The 13820-nt window shown below is 48.5% G+C and overlaps 1 protein-coding gene across 1 annotated transcript in view; it reads left to right on the top strand.

Annotated features, from left to right (window-relative positions):
• The window catches only part of LOC125947181 (myb/SANT-like DNA-binding domain-containing protein 1), a 15392-nt gene extending 2160 nt beyond the window's left edge, over positions 1 to 13232 (top strand). The window contains exon 4 of the mRNA XM_049671568.1: positions 13196 to 13232. Coding sequence (XP_049527525.1) covers positions 13196 to 13232 — 37 coding nt within the window. The remainder of the gene's footprint in view (positions 1 to 13195) is intronic.
• Positions 13233 to 13820: the final 588 nt, after the last annotated feature.

The raw sequence follows: 13820 nt of genomic DNA, 5'->3' as shown, positions 1-13820 counted from the left end.
AGGTGCAATTTCAGCACTGTTTTCGCAAGACAAGTACTGTCAATTCATGTCGCGTCCTCTCTATATTGCGTTGCCGGATTCCTCAAAAATATGGGCACAAAATTGCATAGAAAATGTGAGAATAGTCGACTAATCCATAAGCACTGTTTGGCTCGGCTGTGACTTCGCTTTCCTTAGTTTGCCTACTTGTTTTTCCTAGAGCTTTAGTAGACAATGTTTATTTTCGTTATTTTCACTTATTTTTTCCTCTCTCTCCTTTCGCATCCCTTTACCCCTCCCCCGGTACAGGGTAGCCAACGGATATAACCTCTGTTAACTCCCTGCCTTTCCTTTACCTTTTTCTCTCTCTCTTTAGTAGACAATGCCGCAGTTGCACATGAGCTGTTGTGTCAGGAGAGTGCATAGCACGATGTCATCTCATTCTCGCTGTCGCTCTCGGGAGCCTGTTGGTTCGTTCGTAAAAATTTCTTGGCAACAATAGATCAAAAAGATCACTAAGCGGTCAGGAGCCCGCAGGCCCTGGCGGCTTTCTCAGCCCGCTGGACGACCACATGTTGTTGGGGCGGTGCGTTGAGCATAGCAGCCTAGCAGCCTCCAATCCCATGACATGGGCCCGTAAATTGAACCGCATGCATGCACAGTGAATGTTATGATTTATTTGAATACGAAACGCAGAATAAGAATACAAGAGTGTGTAATTTTCTATTTAACATATTTTTAAGTGTGATAAAAACAGCTGTAGCAGTGACGTAGCTCCTAATGGAGGCAATACCAGTAAATGGCAGCAGATACAACTCACACATGTTTGTTGCGAACATTCCAGCAATTAGTGGGTGCTGTATGTAAGTGCTAGATCGCTGTATGTTGGTCTGGCTGCCCAAGCGCCCGACCAACCTAAACATAATTCTTTGCAAATGAACAATAGGAATATCCTATGCTCATAAAATAAGACATCATGTTCTTCAGCATAAACAAATCCTAAAGGAACGTATTTAAACGAAAGAAGAGAAATACAGTACCTTCGCTAGTTTTGATGTGACTGAACGTCAGTGTATGGTTTTTGCCAAGTGTATCAATATGCAGGCATGGCACTGCCACCACAAGCACGCAGCGCAACTGTCTTTCTAAGTGTGCTCGATGTGATGTGCTTGCATTCGTGCGCAAGTGGAGAAGAGGTACAGTTGATCTGTAGTGCTTGCATTGTAGTAGTTGTCGGACTATTCTGGTCTAAGACCTCTATCTCCGTTTCTACATGCTAGCAGTTGACAGATCACCGCCAAAAGAACTTTGACTGCATTCATTTACCTTCATAGAGTCCTTGTAGCTGAGGTATTCGTTTTGCCAGCCAGGTTTCTATTCTTCAGTGATATTTAATGAAACAGTAACGTACCCCTTAATCATTTCTCGTCAATTAAGCGCCAATACTCAAACGAGTGAAGTAACATTATCCTCGTTTTTTCGTGTTCCGATATGATTGCAAAAACAGCTTGAACTCTCATCCTACAAACACAAACAGTAATATTACTGACAAAGATATTCTAGAATAAAACACCATTGGTTTGTGGAGCGTAGCATGTCGGGTGTAGGCATCCAACGGTATGCAGTACGTAGTATATCTATGTAGGAACATGCTACTTCTGCTCTGCTTCTAGCTTAAGCAAAAGATTGGTTATGAAGGCCGGAACAATGAATTTCTTCCATTGTATGTGCATGACAGTGCTTTCATTTGCTATCAGAGCTTCAGCAGTGGACCCAGGAACAAAATGCAGGACAGCAGCGTATCTTTGGGATTCCACAATCGGCCAAATGGTAATTCAAAGTGTCACAATGGCGATGCTGAAAAATACAGTATAGAGAGCTTTAATAGTGTTAGTTCAGAAAAGCTGAGATGAACCACAAAATTATATATTTCATAATGTATCCTATTTATGCTAAACTAACTTTAACATACCACGAAATACTAAAGTGCTGCCTACAAATCCTACCATATCGGTGTATTGGAAATTGGGGCAGTAAAAAATCTCACGTCTCAACTGTAGCACACTACGGGCAACCGATGACTTCACACATAATCATGTCTACGCTCTTCAGAAGAATATATATGTTGAAGAGCAATAAAATGTCAAATTGATTTCATAATGGCATAGTTGCTTCATGTTTGCGGTTCCTAATACCACAATGTCAATTTCACCATTTTGTTAATCTGGCGAGAGGTAACATCAATATTAAACAGTCAGAGACTAATTACCAGGCAGATTAGTCAAGTACTTATGCAGCAGCTAGGATCTTTCAGTGCAACGAGATGGTGTAATTACAATAGGCAGGCACCTATCCATCGATACTTTCATGTCTGTCACAAGCATCATTGTGCAGCACAGACACAGATTTTTTTTCATCACCTGGTTTTTCCAAGGCCAATATTCTGCAGCACAAGTGAAAAAAAAATGTACACAGGGCCCTCGTGCGCTCAGTAAGTTCAGTGTACCTAAGAAACCGAAACAAGAAGACAGCAGGTATGAAAATTGTGGCTGTTGCAAGAACTTAAAAGCACCGCTTATGAAACGTGCATCAAAGGCGCCCACATAAAACACTTAAAGGTAAGGCGAATGAACTACTAACTAGCTATTTTTCGGAAGACTGAAACATTGCCTAGCGTATATGTGAAGTGAGGAAGCACTCAAAATGCAGGCATCAGGGCTGGTTCATTGACCATATGTGCTAAACATTGAGCATACCGACTAACTACCACGGTTTCACAACGAGTACAGGAAACAGAAACGCTTGCTTCCTTACCCTACCTGGGCTATGCCCTCAACCATATCCATTTTTCCACATGTATCCTATGACTGCTTCTCCTCTGCAAAAAGATTTATTACGCGATACTAGAACAATCATTGGAAACAGGCGGCGAGTGGTATCGTATACATTCTGTTTAAACAAACCAGAACCTATAACAAACTGTCATGCCAAATCTCCCACAAGCTGCAATTCACAAAAGAAGTTTCATGCAGGCTGCGAATATGCTGCTTAGAATAATATGCTTCAGGAACTATGCCTGCAATGTGAGCAGATTAACTGGAGGCAGCGATGCTTGCACGTATTGGACACGTTTTATCGACAGTGCCGAGGCAATTTTATGAAAAACGCATCAACGTAGTGTGGGCCTATGCAAAAATGATTGACTCACCGACAGTTTATGTCCTGTTGTTGCGCGGATTAATTGAAATTCTCAGCAGCACTCGGTCTTGAAGGTAAGCAACGAGACGAATCGGCCGTTTCATTCGTTGTCTCCTTCGAAGTCAGTCCGGCTCGGTCACTATATGCAACAGAAACTAACGCCCATAATAACCACGATTAACAGCCCTAACCTGAACCACAATTAAACACATGTAAATAAAAAGCGTCAGGCAAAGATGCCACAAGTTTTGTAAGTGAGTCATGCGCCATGGCCACAGCTTTCGAAGTGGGATGGTTGTCAGACCTCAAACACAGCTTCCGCTTGATCTATGATTCGAGCCACGGCTATGTCAGCTGGTATATCCCCGGGTAAATGGGAAATATGTCACGAGTGCCAGTTTCTCCCCTGGTGCTTTGTAGGCCACGCTTCTCAGGAAAAACAATTAAGCCTGCAATTATGGCAACGTCGTGGCCAGCGCATTTCTGCTACCATCGTCGCCGTCGTCGTCACCATCATCATCGCCGTTAGGTTTCGTATAAAGTCTAAGGGCGATGAAATCGTCGCCGCGCGCCATATTCAGAAGTATGTGCAAGTGAAAGCGTGCGAGGGTGCGCCGGCCATCGCCGCTCTAACTCGGGCACGCAAGAGAGCGAAGTGCGAAGGAATCGCGCTGTCTTCCAATCGCGCGCAACGCTGTGGTTGGAGATTAGGGAGAATAGGGAGGGGGCGGGGGCGTTTTACACCGCGCCGCCCGAATGACCGCACGTTACCGCCGGGCTACAAGAGGCTCCGGGTCAATTCGCTCGCTGCTGCGGCCGCGCTTACTCCCGACAGCGTTTTGACAGCGAGTTTCCGCGGTCATCGATTTAAATGCGTTCATGTTTTCTTGTGCGCACGTGACACCATGCTTGTTAATGTAGTTGTATGCCTATGTTTACAAGTTTATACGGCGGATAAAACTACTCTCCTTGCTTCGTATATCTCTGCACTAGTTTGCTACCACTATCGATGGTTCGCCTTTCGGTCGAAACTGTGACTTATTTGTTGATGCGCGAGGGATCGAGAGACGGCCATCCGATGTGTGTGATCCGACGCCGATGAGTGCGCGATTTTCTCTACAGGTGCAAGAGCATACTAGCACGAGTTGCGTTGGCTGCTGGAGTCTTCTTTCTTCTAACAGCTTTCATTTTTAGCCTCTTCCCTTTTTTAATAGCAACTTCTTTTTGCTAGTGTGGTTGTTCATGTACTGAATGAATGCCAACAGCGCATCTGTGTTCCTAAAATTTTATCCTCGTCTGTTATCATACGTGAGCCAGCATACCATAGCGTGTGGCTATGGCGTTTTGACAGGGCAATATCAGACCGTGAAATGTGTTTTATTTTGAAATTTCGTACAGCAAGCGATCCAATACACAAAAGAATATTGGAGACCTCAGAATCTCGTATCTACAGTACAAACTGCACTTTGTATAAGCGCATATTGGCACATGCCGTCAAATATGAGCCATCTGCTGTGGCACGTACTCGCTTGGGGGTTGGAAGAAGAAGAGAACGTTCTTCTTTTTGGTCTGGTTCCAGTAAAGACGGGGACTTCTTGCTGGCTCTGTTGTTTCGCCCGCGACATTACTGGTGGAGGTGCTGGGTAAATGCACCTTCGTTCCCAAGTTTTTCCCGTCACTGCTAGCACCTCCCAGACAGCCACAGCTCCCAAAGCAAGAAGCAGCCGCCGCCTGCAAGGACTATCACCCGAATTCGTTCCCTTGTCGTCGAGACTAGAAACAACAATGTCAATGACCACTACAAACCAGGCGAGCCAAACCCTCGATGCCCAGTATTCTCTTCCGCATGTTTTTCATGCGCCACAGACGCCCAGACCGTTCCACGGAGACACTTTTGAAGATGTTGAAGACTGGCTGGACCTCTTCGATCGGGTTGCCAGCATCAACGAGTGGGATGATGCTCGCAAGCTGCGGAGAGTTCGCGCTAGAAGACTCTGGGAAGACATGGTATGAGAACCATGAGGGTTCCTTTGCGACATGGTACGAGTTTAGCCGACAGCTCCGCGATGCGTACCGCAACGCCGAAAGAAAGGAGAGAGCTGAACAAGCCATCTCTTCTAGGAACCAGCGGCCCAACGAGAGAGTCTCGATGTTTGTCGAGGACAGGCTTCGTCTTTTCAGACGTGCAGACCCTGCAATGCCCGAAGAAAAGAAGGTGCGACATTTAATGCGTGGAGTCAAGGAACAGCTTTTCGCCGGACTCGTACGCAATCCACCAACAACTGTGGCCGAGTTCGTGAGTGAGGCAACCCCGATGGAGCGTACTCTCCAGCAGCGGTCGTCACAGTACGAACGCCACGACATCACGGCTACTGCGTGCTCCCTTGGGTTCGACAGCGAGAAGCAGGTCCTCGCACACTTCATACGAAGCGTTGTACGTGACGAACTGCGGCAATTCCAAGCAGTGTTACCAGTGGGACCTCAACCACCCATGACAGCACTTTCGGACGTCATCCGGAGTGAAATCAGACAGGCGGTGCAACCACTCGCACCACCTAGACCTGAGGTCCCTGTGCTAACCTATCCAGCGGCATTGAGGGCTCCTGCACCACCATCTACAGATCCCATCATGCGTACAGTGGACCAGGCTACACATCTGCTCCCGGACACCTCTTCGCATCCGCTATCATGCTCAAGGTACCCGAGCATACCTACGTATCGACCACCTGATCACTCAAGACAGAGCGCTACTAAGGCAAGTGTATGGCGCTCGTCGGATAACCGTCCGCTATGCTACCACTGTGGCGAAGCGCGTCACGTGTACCGCGACTGCCAGTACCGCCACCTAGGTCTCCGCGGCTTTCATCCCGGCGCGCGTTGCCCACGTTACGGTGAGCCTCCCCGCGAAATCGAAGCGTATCTGACGGGCCAGCGAATTTCATCGACTGTTCAGCGCCGCCAATCGCGATCACCATCCCCTCACCGGTCCGTGTCACCTAGCCTGCCCTCGTCGTCTTACGCTCCCCTAAGGAACCGCTCACCGAGTCCCCACAGGGGAAACTAGGAACCGCGACTTCTGGAGGTTAAGTCGCTTTCCAACGAACATTCCAAGAACCTCCCTCGACGCAAGGAGACGACGACGATCGTTCCGATTTGTCTTTATTTTCCGACAGTACTAAGATTATTTCTGCCGACATCGCCGTAGTTGTTGATAATCATGCTGTCACTGCCCTCGTCGACACCGGCGCCGATTATTCAGTTATGAGCGGCGCACTGGCATCTAAATTGAGGAAAGTCACCACGTCATGGCAAGGGCCCCAGTTACGCACGGCAGGTGGCCATCTGGTGATGCCAACTGGAATGTGCACGGCACGTATTCGAATCCGTGCGTCGACGTTCTCGTATTACCTGTGTGCTCGCGCCCAATAATCCTTGGAATGGACTTTCTTTGTGAATACGGCGCAATCATTGACTTACGTGAGTTGCTGGTGTCGTTCAAGGGTCCTTTTCCTTCTGAAGCTGACAACATCACCCAAGTACCGAAGACCGTGCTACGTGTGTCCGATGAATGCGTGACTCTGCCCCCTCGCAGCAGCCTCTTTGTCGGAGTGAAATGTGAGCAGGATGTTCCCCACGCTGTAATTGCGGAGGCAAATTTGTCTTTCCTCCTTGGACAACAAATATGCGTTGCCAGAGGAGTTATTCATCCTCGAAACAGACAGGCTCACCTGCTGGTCACGAACTTCAGTGAGGAATATCGTCATCTTGCAAGACGCACCGCGATTGCATACTTTGCGGAAATTGCTGACGCCAACGGTCCGCCAGTATTAGCTGCTCTTTCGCCGTGTGACCATTCTGTCATTGCGTTTGCGAGCACTCTCGATGTGAACCCGAGGTTACCATCAGAACAACGAGAAAGGCTTCTGGACGTACTCGATTCTTTTCGAGATTGTTTCGCTACAACGACGAAGGTTAACCAGACGCCGCTTGCCCAGCATCGTATCATTACCGAACCTACCGAAAGGCCCGTTCGACAGCATGCCTATAGGGTATCGCAAAAGGAACAAGACGCTATACGTCATCAAGTGCAACAGATGCTTAAAGATGACGTCATCCAGCCATCGACCAGTCCCTGGGCTTCGCCAGTTGTATTAGTAAAGAAGAAAGATGATACCTTGCGCTTTTTGCGTCGATTATCGAAAATTAAATAAGATCACGAAGAAAGACGTTTACCCCCTGCCCCAAATAGATGACTCCTTGGATCGTATGCGCAACGCTCGCTACTTTTCTTCCGTGGATTTACGCAGTGGCTACTGGCAAATCTCCGCCGAGGCACCAAGTGCCTATTTGTATCAGAGGCTCCAGCAACAGTCACCAACGCCGCACGCATTTTGAGCTAACGCGGGCAAAACGCCGATGGCGTCGACAACAGTTCTGCGTGTTGTTGCTACCAAAGCCGCTCACCTTACTTCGTATAACATTGCTGTGTTGCTATCGCATTCATTGCTTCGCCCTTAGGGCGAAACTGTGACATTTTTCTCTAAAACCCGAAGAATGTCATTTTGGATACGAAGAACTGAAGTTTTTAGGTCAAGTTGTGAGCCATGCCGCCATCCGCCCAGACCCAGAGAAAACGAGCGTCGTCGCCGCATTTCCCGTGCCAACAAATAAGCGTGATCTACGCCGATTTCTGGAGCTCTGTGCGTACTACCGACGCTTTCTCAAAAATTTTTCTAAAAGCGCTGAACTCCTCAACCACCTGACGAAGGAAGGCATGCCGTTTGTTTGGGGTCAGGATCAGTGCCTCGCATTCGATACCCTCCGAAACCTTCTCCAGGCCCCACCTGTACTCGGTCACTTTAACGACACCGCTGACACGGAGTTGCACACAGACGCCAGCAACGTCGGCCTTGGAGCTGTCTTGATTCAGTGGCAAAATGACATAGAGCGTGTGATTGCCTATGCGAGCCGAACGTTATCCGCTGCCGAGAAAAACTAGTCTGCCACAGAAAAAGAATGCTTAGCCGTTGTCTGGGCCATAACAAAGTTTCGGCCATACTTGTACGGTCGCCCATTCAGAGTAGTCAGCGACCACCATTCGCTTTGCTGGCTCGCAAATCTCAAAGATCCCTCAGGTCGCCTAGCGCGATGGAGCCTTCGACTGCAAGAGTTTGACATCACCATCAGTCACAAGTCAGGACGCAAACACACCGACGCTGACTGTCTCTCACGTGCACCAGTCGGAAGTGCCCCCGCTGACCTTGAAGAGGACGACAGTTATCTTTCTGCCGTATCAGTAACAGACATGGCTCAACAACAACGCGACGACTTGGAGCTCAGTCCTCTCATTGACTACCTGGAAGGGCGTACGTCAAGTCTTCCTCGAAGTTTCCCACGCGCCCTAGCCTCCTTTTGTTTCCGAGATGGCGTCCTTTATAAGAACTTTGACCATACGCAAGCTACATACCTGCTAGTTGCGCCGACCTCGCTTCGTGACGATATTTTACGTGCCTGTCACGACGAACCATCGTCCGGAAACCTGGGGTACACACGCACGTTGGAACGAATTCGGCGCTCTTACTACTGGCCACGTCTCGCAAAAACTGTGAAGCATTACGTTCGCACATGTCGTGACTGCCAAAGACGTAAGACTCCACCTGTGCGGCCAGCAGGACGGCTACAACCAGTAGCAATACCGCAGCGGCCATTTAATCAGATTGGTATGAACTTGCTGGGATCATTCCCCACGTCTTCGTCCGGCAATCGGTGGATTGTGGTTGCTACCGATTACCTAACACGGTACTGCGAAACAAAGGCACTCCCAAAAGCTACCGCAGCAGACATCGCCCATTTTTTCGTGCACAGCATTGTCCTCCGTCACGGAGCGCCAGCGGTCGTCATTACCGATCGTGGGACAGCTTTCACCGCCGAGATGTTACAGGAAGTCTTGAGGCTAAGTGGCACTGCACATCGCAAAACGACGGCTTATCACCCCCAAACAAATGGACTGACTGAACGCCTGACCAAGACAATCGCGGATATGCTGTCAATGTATGTAGGCCATTGACCACAAGAACTGGGACGATATCCTTCCTTACGTCACTTTTGCGTACAATACCGCAATTCAAGAAAGTACAGGCTTCACACCTTTTCGCTTAGTGCACGGTCGAGAGGTCACGACGATGCTCGACGCCATGCTCCTCAACTTGGGGATGTATCACACGGATGCGGCCACGTTCGCTCAGCGCGCCGAGGAGGCCCGTCAACTCGCGCGATGCCGTATTCAGTGTCGCCAAACCGCAGACGCACGGCGCTACAACCTTCGCCACCACGAGGTTGCCTACAATCCTGGCGATGAAGTGTGGGTGTGGACCCCCATCCGATAGCAGGGCCGGTCAGAAAAGTTGCTGCGTCGCTACTTCGGTCCCTACAAGATTGTACGGCGACTCAGTGACGTTACCTACGAGGTTCTCCCACAATGCACCCCAAGAAACTCCCGTCGGTTTCCTCAAACTGACGTGGTTCATGTTTCAAGACTGAAACCATATTTTTCGCGCCGTGACTCGCCCGTGGAGTGATTACATTGACGACTTACGCCGTTCTTTTTGGGGTTTTTTTTGTTTTTTTTTTTGTTCGTTTTCTTTGTGCTCTGTGTTTTTTTTTTCCTTTTCTTCCTTCTTTCACAGGAGCAGATTGTTCTTTCGCGTTACGACACATTTCTTTCATTTATATTGTCACCCTCATTTTTTAATATATTTTTTACCCTCATTTACAGCATCGAGACGATGCTTTTTGGGAGAGGGGGTAATGGCACATGCCGTCAAATATGAGCCATCTGCTGTGGCACGTACTCGCTTGTGGGTTGGAAGAAGAAGGGAACGTTTTTCTTTTTGGTCTGGTTCCAGTAAAGACAGGGACTTCTTGCTGGCTCTGTTGTTTCGCCCGCGACAATATGCTTTACATGTGACAATCCCACCAACGCAAATCGTTTGTCGCAGCAGTTATCTGTGATTACATTTGAAAAAAAATATTATTAAGCGAGACCAGTTGAGAGGATGAAGACACCACATTTCGCATACCCAAAAACAAACGAGACAAACATTCGGTGTGCGTGAAGTTCTCTGTACTAGGTCTGGGGTCTGAAAACAATGGAGGCAATAAGTTACCCAACACACTTTCAGGAGCAAATTTCAGCATGTTTTCGCAAAACAGTAGTTTCAATTCATGCGCGTCAACTCTTATATTGTGCTGCCGGATGTCCGAAAAAATATGGCACAAAATGTTATAGAAATTCGGAGAATTGTCGACTAATGCTTAAGCATTGTTTGGCTCGGCTGTGACCTCGCTTTTGCTTAGTTTTGCCTACTTGTTTTTCCTAGCGTATGCGCGTCTACCCATGGCCTTTCCGGTGACAAAGAATGAATAGGTTTTCGTAGACAATGCAGCAGTCGCGCATGAGCTGTTGCGTGAAGGGAGAGTGCATAGTCACGATGCCATGTCACCCTCGCTGTGGCTCGCACGAGCCTCATGACAACAAGGATCAAAAGGTCACTAGGGGGCCAGGAGCCCGCAGGCCCTGGCGGCCTCCTCAGCCCACTGGACGACCGGATGTTGTTAGGCGGTCCGAGCTGAGCAGAGCAGCCTCCCAATCCTTGGTATTTAAAAATGCGAGCCATCGCTGCGGCGGGGTTTGGCCCGGCTGGTCCATATCATGTGATAAATGTCCGCTAGTCTGTCCTGGCACCAGGGACAGACTTCAGAGTAAAAGGAGTGTAGCTTTAAGTTGGCGAAGGTGCCCATGTTCAATGTCCGCCAAGTGACTTCTTGCTCATTACCAAGAGATTTGTCGCCTGCAGTGTACAGCTTTCCTGCAGGGTATTGGCGATAATGGGTGGTGATCTCCTGGAAGAAGACCATCCGATCCCTCACCGATGCCAGGTCATCGTGGCCAAAAGCGCGGTCTTTAAAATCTCGCGCGATGGAGTGGGCCACTTCATTGCCAGTCAGTGAGGAATGCGCCGGTGAACAGATAATCATGACGGGTTACCGATATGAGTTTCGTTTCGGGATATTATAATCTTCGGAGGAGATACGCCCTTTGGGGAACTTACGAACCGCTGACTTGGAGTCGCTGATTATAATCTTGCAGTCGGAATAGGCGATGGACAGGGAGATGTCTGCCTCATCTGCACGTTCAGCTGTTGTGGGTTTGAATCATTCTCCGGATGTGATAGCACCTATGTTGTCTACCATAGCCATGGCGTTGGCATTACGGGCTATATATGGCCATGCGTCTACATAGACTACATCTGCGCTGTTACAATATTGCTTATAGAGTGCTTGGGCCGTGGCTAACGTGCACTCCTCATGGTGGGTAAGGTGCATTTTTTCGGTAAGGGTAGTACACTGGTGTCCTTCCAGAATAGAGGGTGTATGCTGGCTTTGGGGGACATCAATGTCTAGTACTGTATTGAAGCTTTTTTCAGGATTGTTCTACCTGGAGCACATCATGAGAGGCGCTCCTATTGGTTTATGCGGTGAGCCTCGACGAGCTCTTCAAGGCTGTTGTGCACCCCTAGCGCAAGAGGTTTCTCGGTTGATGTATATTATCACGTATCTCTATTGTCACTACTACGTGACAATATACAGGAAGACCTTTTACGCCTTCCGTATAATGCATTGTGCCTTATTCTTTTGCACGCGTCGTAGGTTAAGATAAAGAAAAGGGTCGTGTACAATATACGGCTTATACTAAAGGCCTGCATCAGCCTAACAGCTCAGCCTTCTTTAGCCCTGAATGGTAAATAAAAATTCTGTGCAGTAAGCGAAGGTTTTGCGGTACCTGTATGTCGAGTTTGTTTATGATCTCGGTATTTAATTCGCTGGCTTTAATTAAGTAGCCCAGAACCCTGATGGTTTTCTCTTGTGGGATTGGTTGTACCCGCGCCAAGATATTTATCTGGGGCGGAGAGGGGCCGTCTGTGCCGTCTCTGTACCTGGATGGTGCCGCATAGCAGGAGCTCTGATTTCTGCAGGGAACGCGTTAGCCTGAACATTTATGCGTACCCTTGCGTCCGCATGGCTGCTTCTTGCAGGGTTTCCTCTACTTGGGCGTCATCCGCTATCTTTACCCAAAAGGTAATGTCGGCCGCGGCGAGACTGCATGAAGATTGTGGATACGGTCAAGTGGCCTGGGAAGCAGGGACATGGCAACATTTAACCGCAAACGGGACAAAACCACTCCTTGTGGTGTGCCGCTATTTCCTAACCTAATGGTGTTGGATCTAGGGTAGCCAAGATGGAGTTCTGCCGTTCGGTTGGTGAGAAACCTACGCATGTGTCTGTAGGCCTTCTCTCCCACACTTCAGTTTTGAAGCCTACTGAGAATTTGGGAGTGCTTTAATCGGTCAACCGCTTTTGTGAGGTCGAGGCCCAAGATTTCCTTGGTTGCACCCCAGGTTCTAGTGTTCAAAATCTCATGCTGAATTTGCAACATGATAACCTGTGTGGATAGTCCCTTTCGAAAGCCAATCATGTTGGCAGGGAAGAGATTATTATCTTCTATTTATTCCTGCACCCGGTTTAGAATAATGTGTTCCATTACCTTCCCTGCACTTGTGAGAGAGATGGGTCTCAGGTTATCGAAAGCAATTTTTTGCCGGGCTTGGGAATGAATATAATTTTGGCATGCTTCCACGTTTCTGGTACTTGACCACTGTCCCATAAAGTGTTCAGGTACCCAGTGAAGGCATTCACGGACCTGTCATCCAAATTCTGCAGTGTCTTGTTTGTTACCTTGTCTGGGCTGGGGGCTGACCTCGTAGGGAGTTGTTGCAGGACTGCGCGGACCTCAGACTCTAGTATAGAACATCTGAGTCGAGGTTGGCCTTTCCGTTGTAGTCCGGATGAGAAATGGATGGGGTGTAATAAACGTAATTCGCCTGAAGTTGTTTAGGGACGTCAGAGTCGGTGAATGGGTATTGGTGTGCTTTTTTACTGAGATTTTCACTTTGTGCAGGTTTACTTTTGACGGGTTCTATGGGGTGTCTGAGTAGGTGTGACGTGCTTGCCATGCCGAGCTTTCTTTGCATGTCGTTACATATATTTTCCCTGTGCTGCTTAGATAGCTTCTGTGCATGGGACTCTATTTCTCTGCCGAGCAGGGTTACCTTCAGTCGAAGTTCCGATTTAATCTTTGTGCTTTCGAGCATTTTAAAATACCATTTCGAGCTTGCCACAAGTGAACGAGCCGGCTATCTATTTTGTGCTGGCCCGCCTCCTCCGGTATAACGGAGGTGACGGGGCTGACATCCTGAAGAAGCGCTTGTGTCCAATCGCTGATGTCCGTGATTGTGCCTGGCGTGATTCGTTTCCGTAGGCTGCGAAACCGGCTCCACCTAACTTGCGCGTTCTGTCTGACATATCGGCGTTGTCCGCTTCTGGGATCGAGCTTCTGCGATCGGACGAGAACCGGCGTATTCAGCGTGGTATGGCCGATGGCCGATGTACTTCTGAGAATGGAGGCAAGATCGACGGAACAGCGCTACGGCAAAGAATTGCTTTGAAAGGTACTCCACACGAATTTACTAGGTCCGCATTCAATTCGTAATACTCTAGACGAAAGTGCAGCGAGCATACCATGA

Source organism: Dermacentor silvarum, chromosome 7, assembly GCF_013339745.2.
Source record: "Dermacentor silvarum isolate Dsil-2018 chromosome 7, BIME_Dsil_1.4, whole genome shotgun sequence".
Classification (NCBI taxonomy): Eukaryota; Metazoa; Arthropoda; class Arachnida; order Ixodida; family Ixodidae; genus Dermacentor; species Dermacentor silvarum.
The sequence above is the reverse complement of the archived record's forward strand: the minus strand, read 5'-3'. Positions and strand labels throughout refer to the sequence as shown.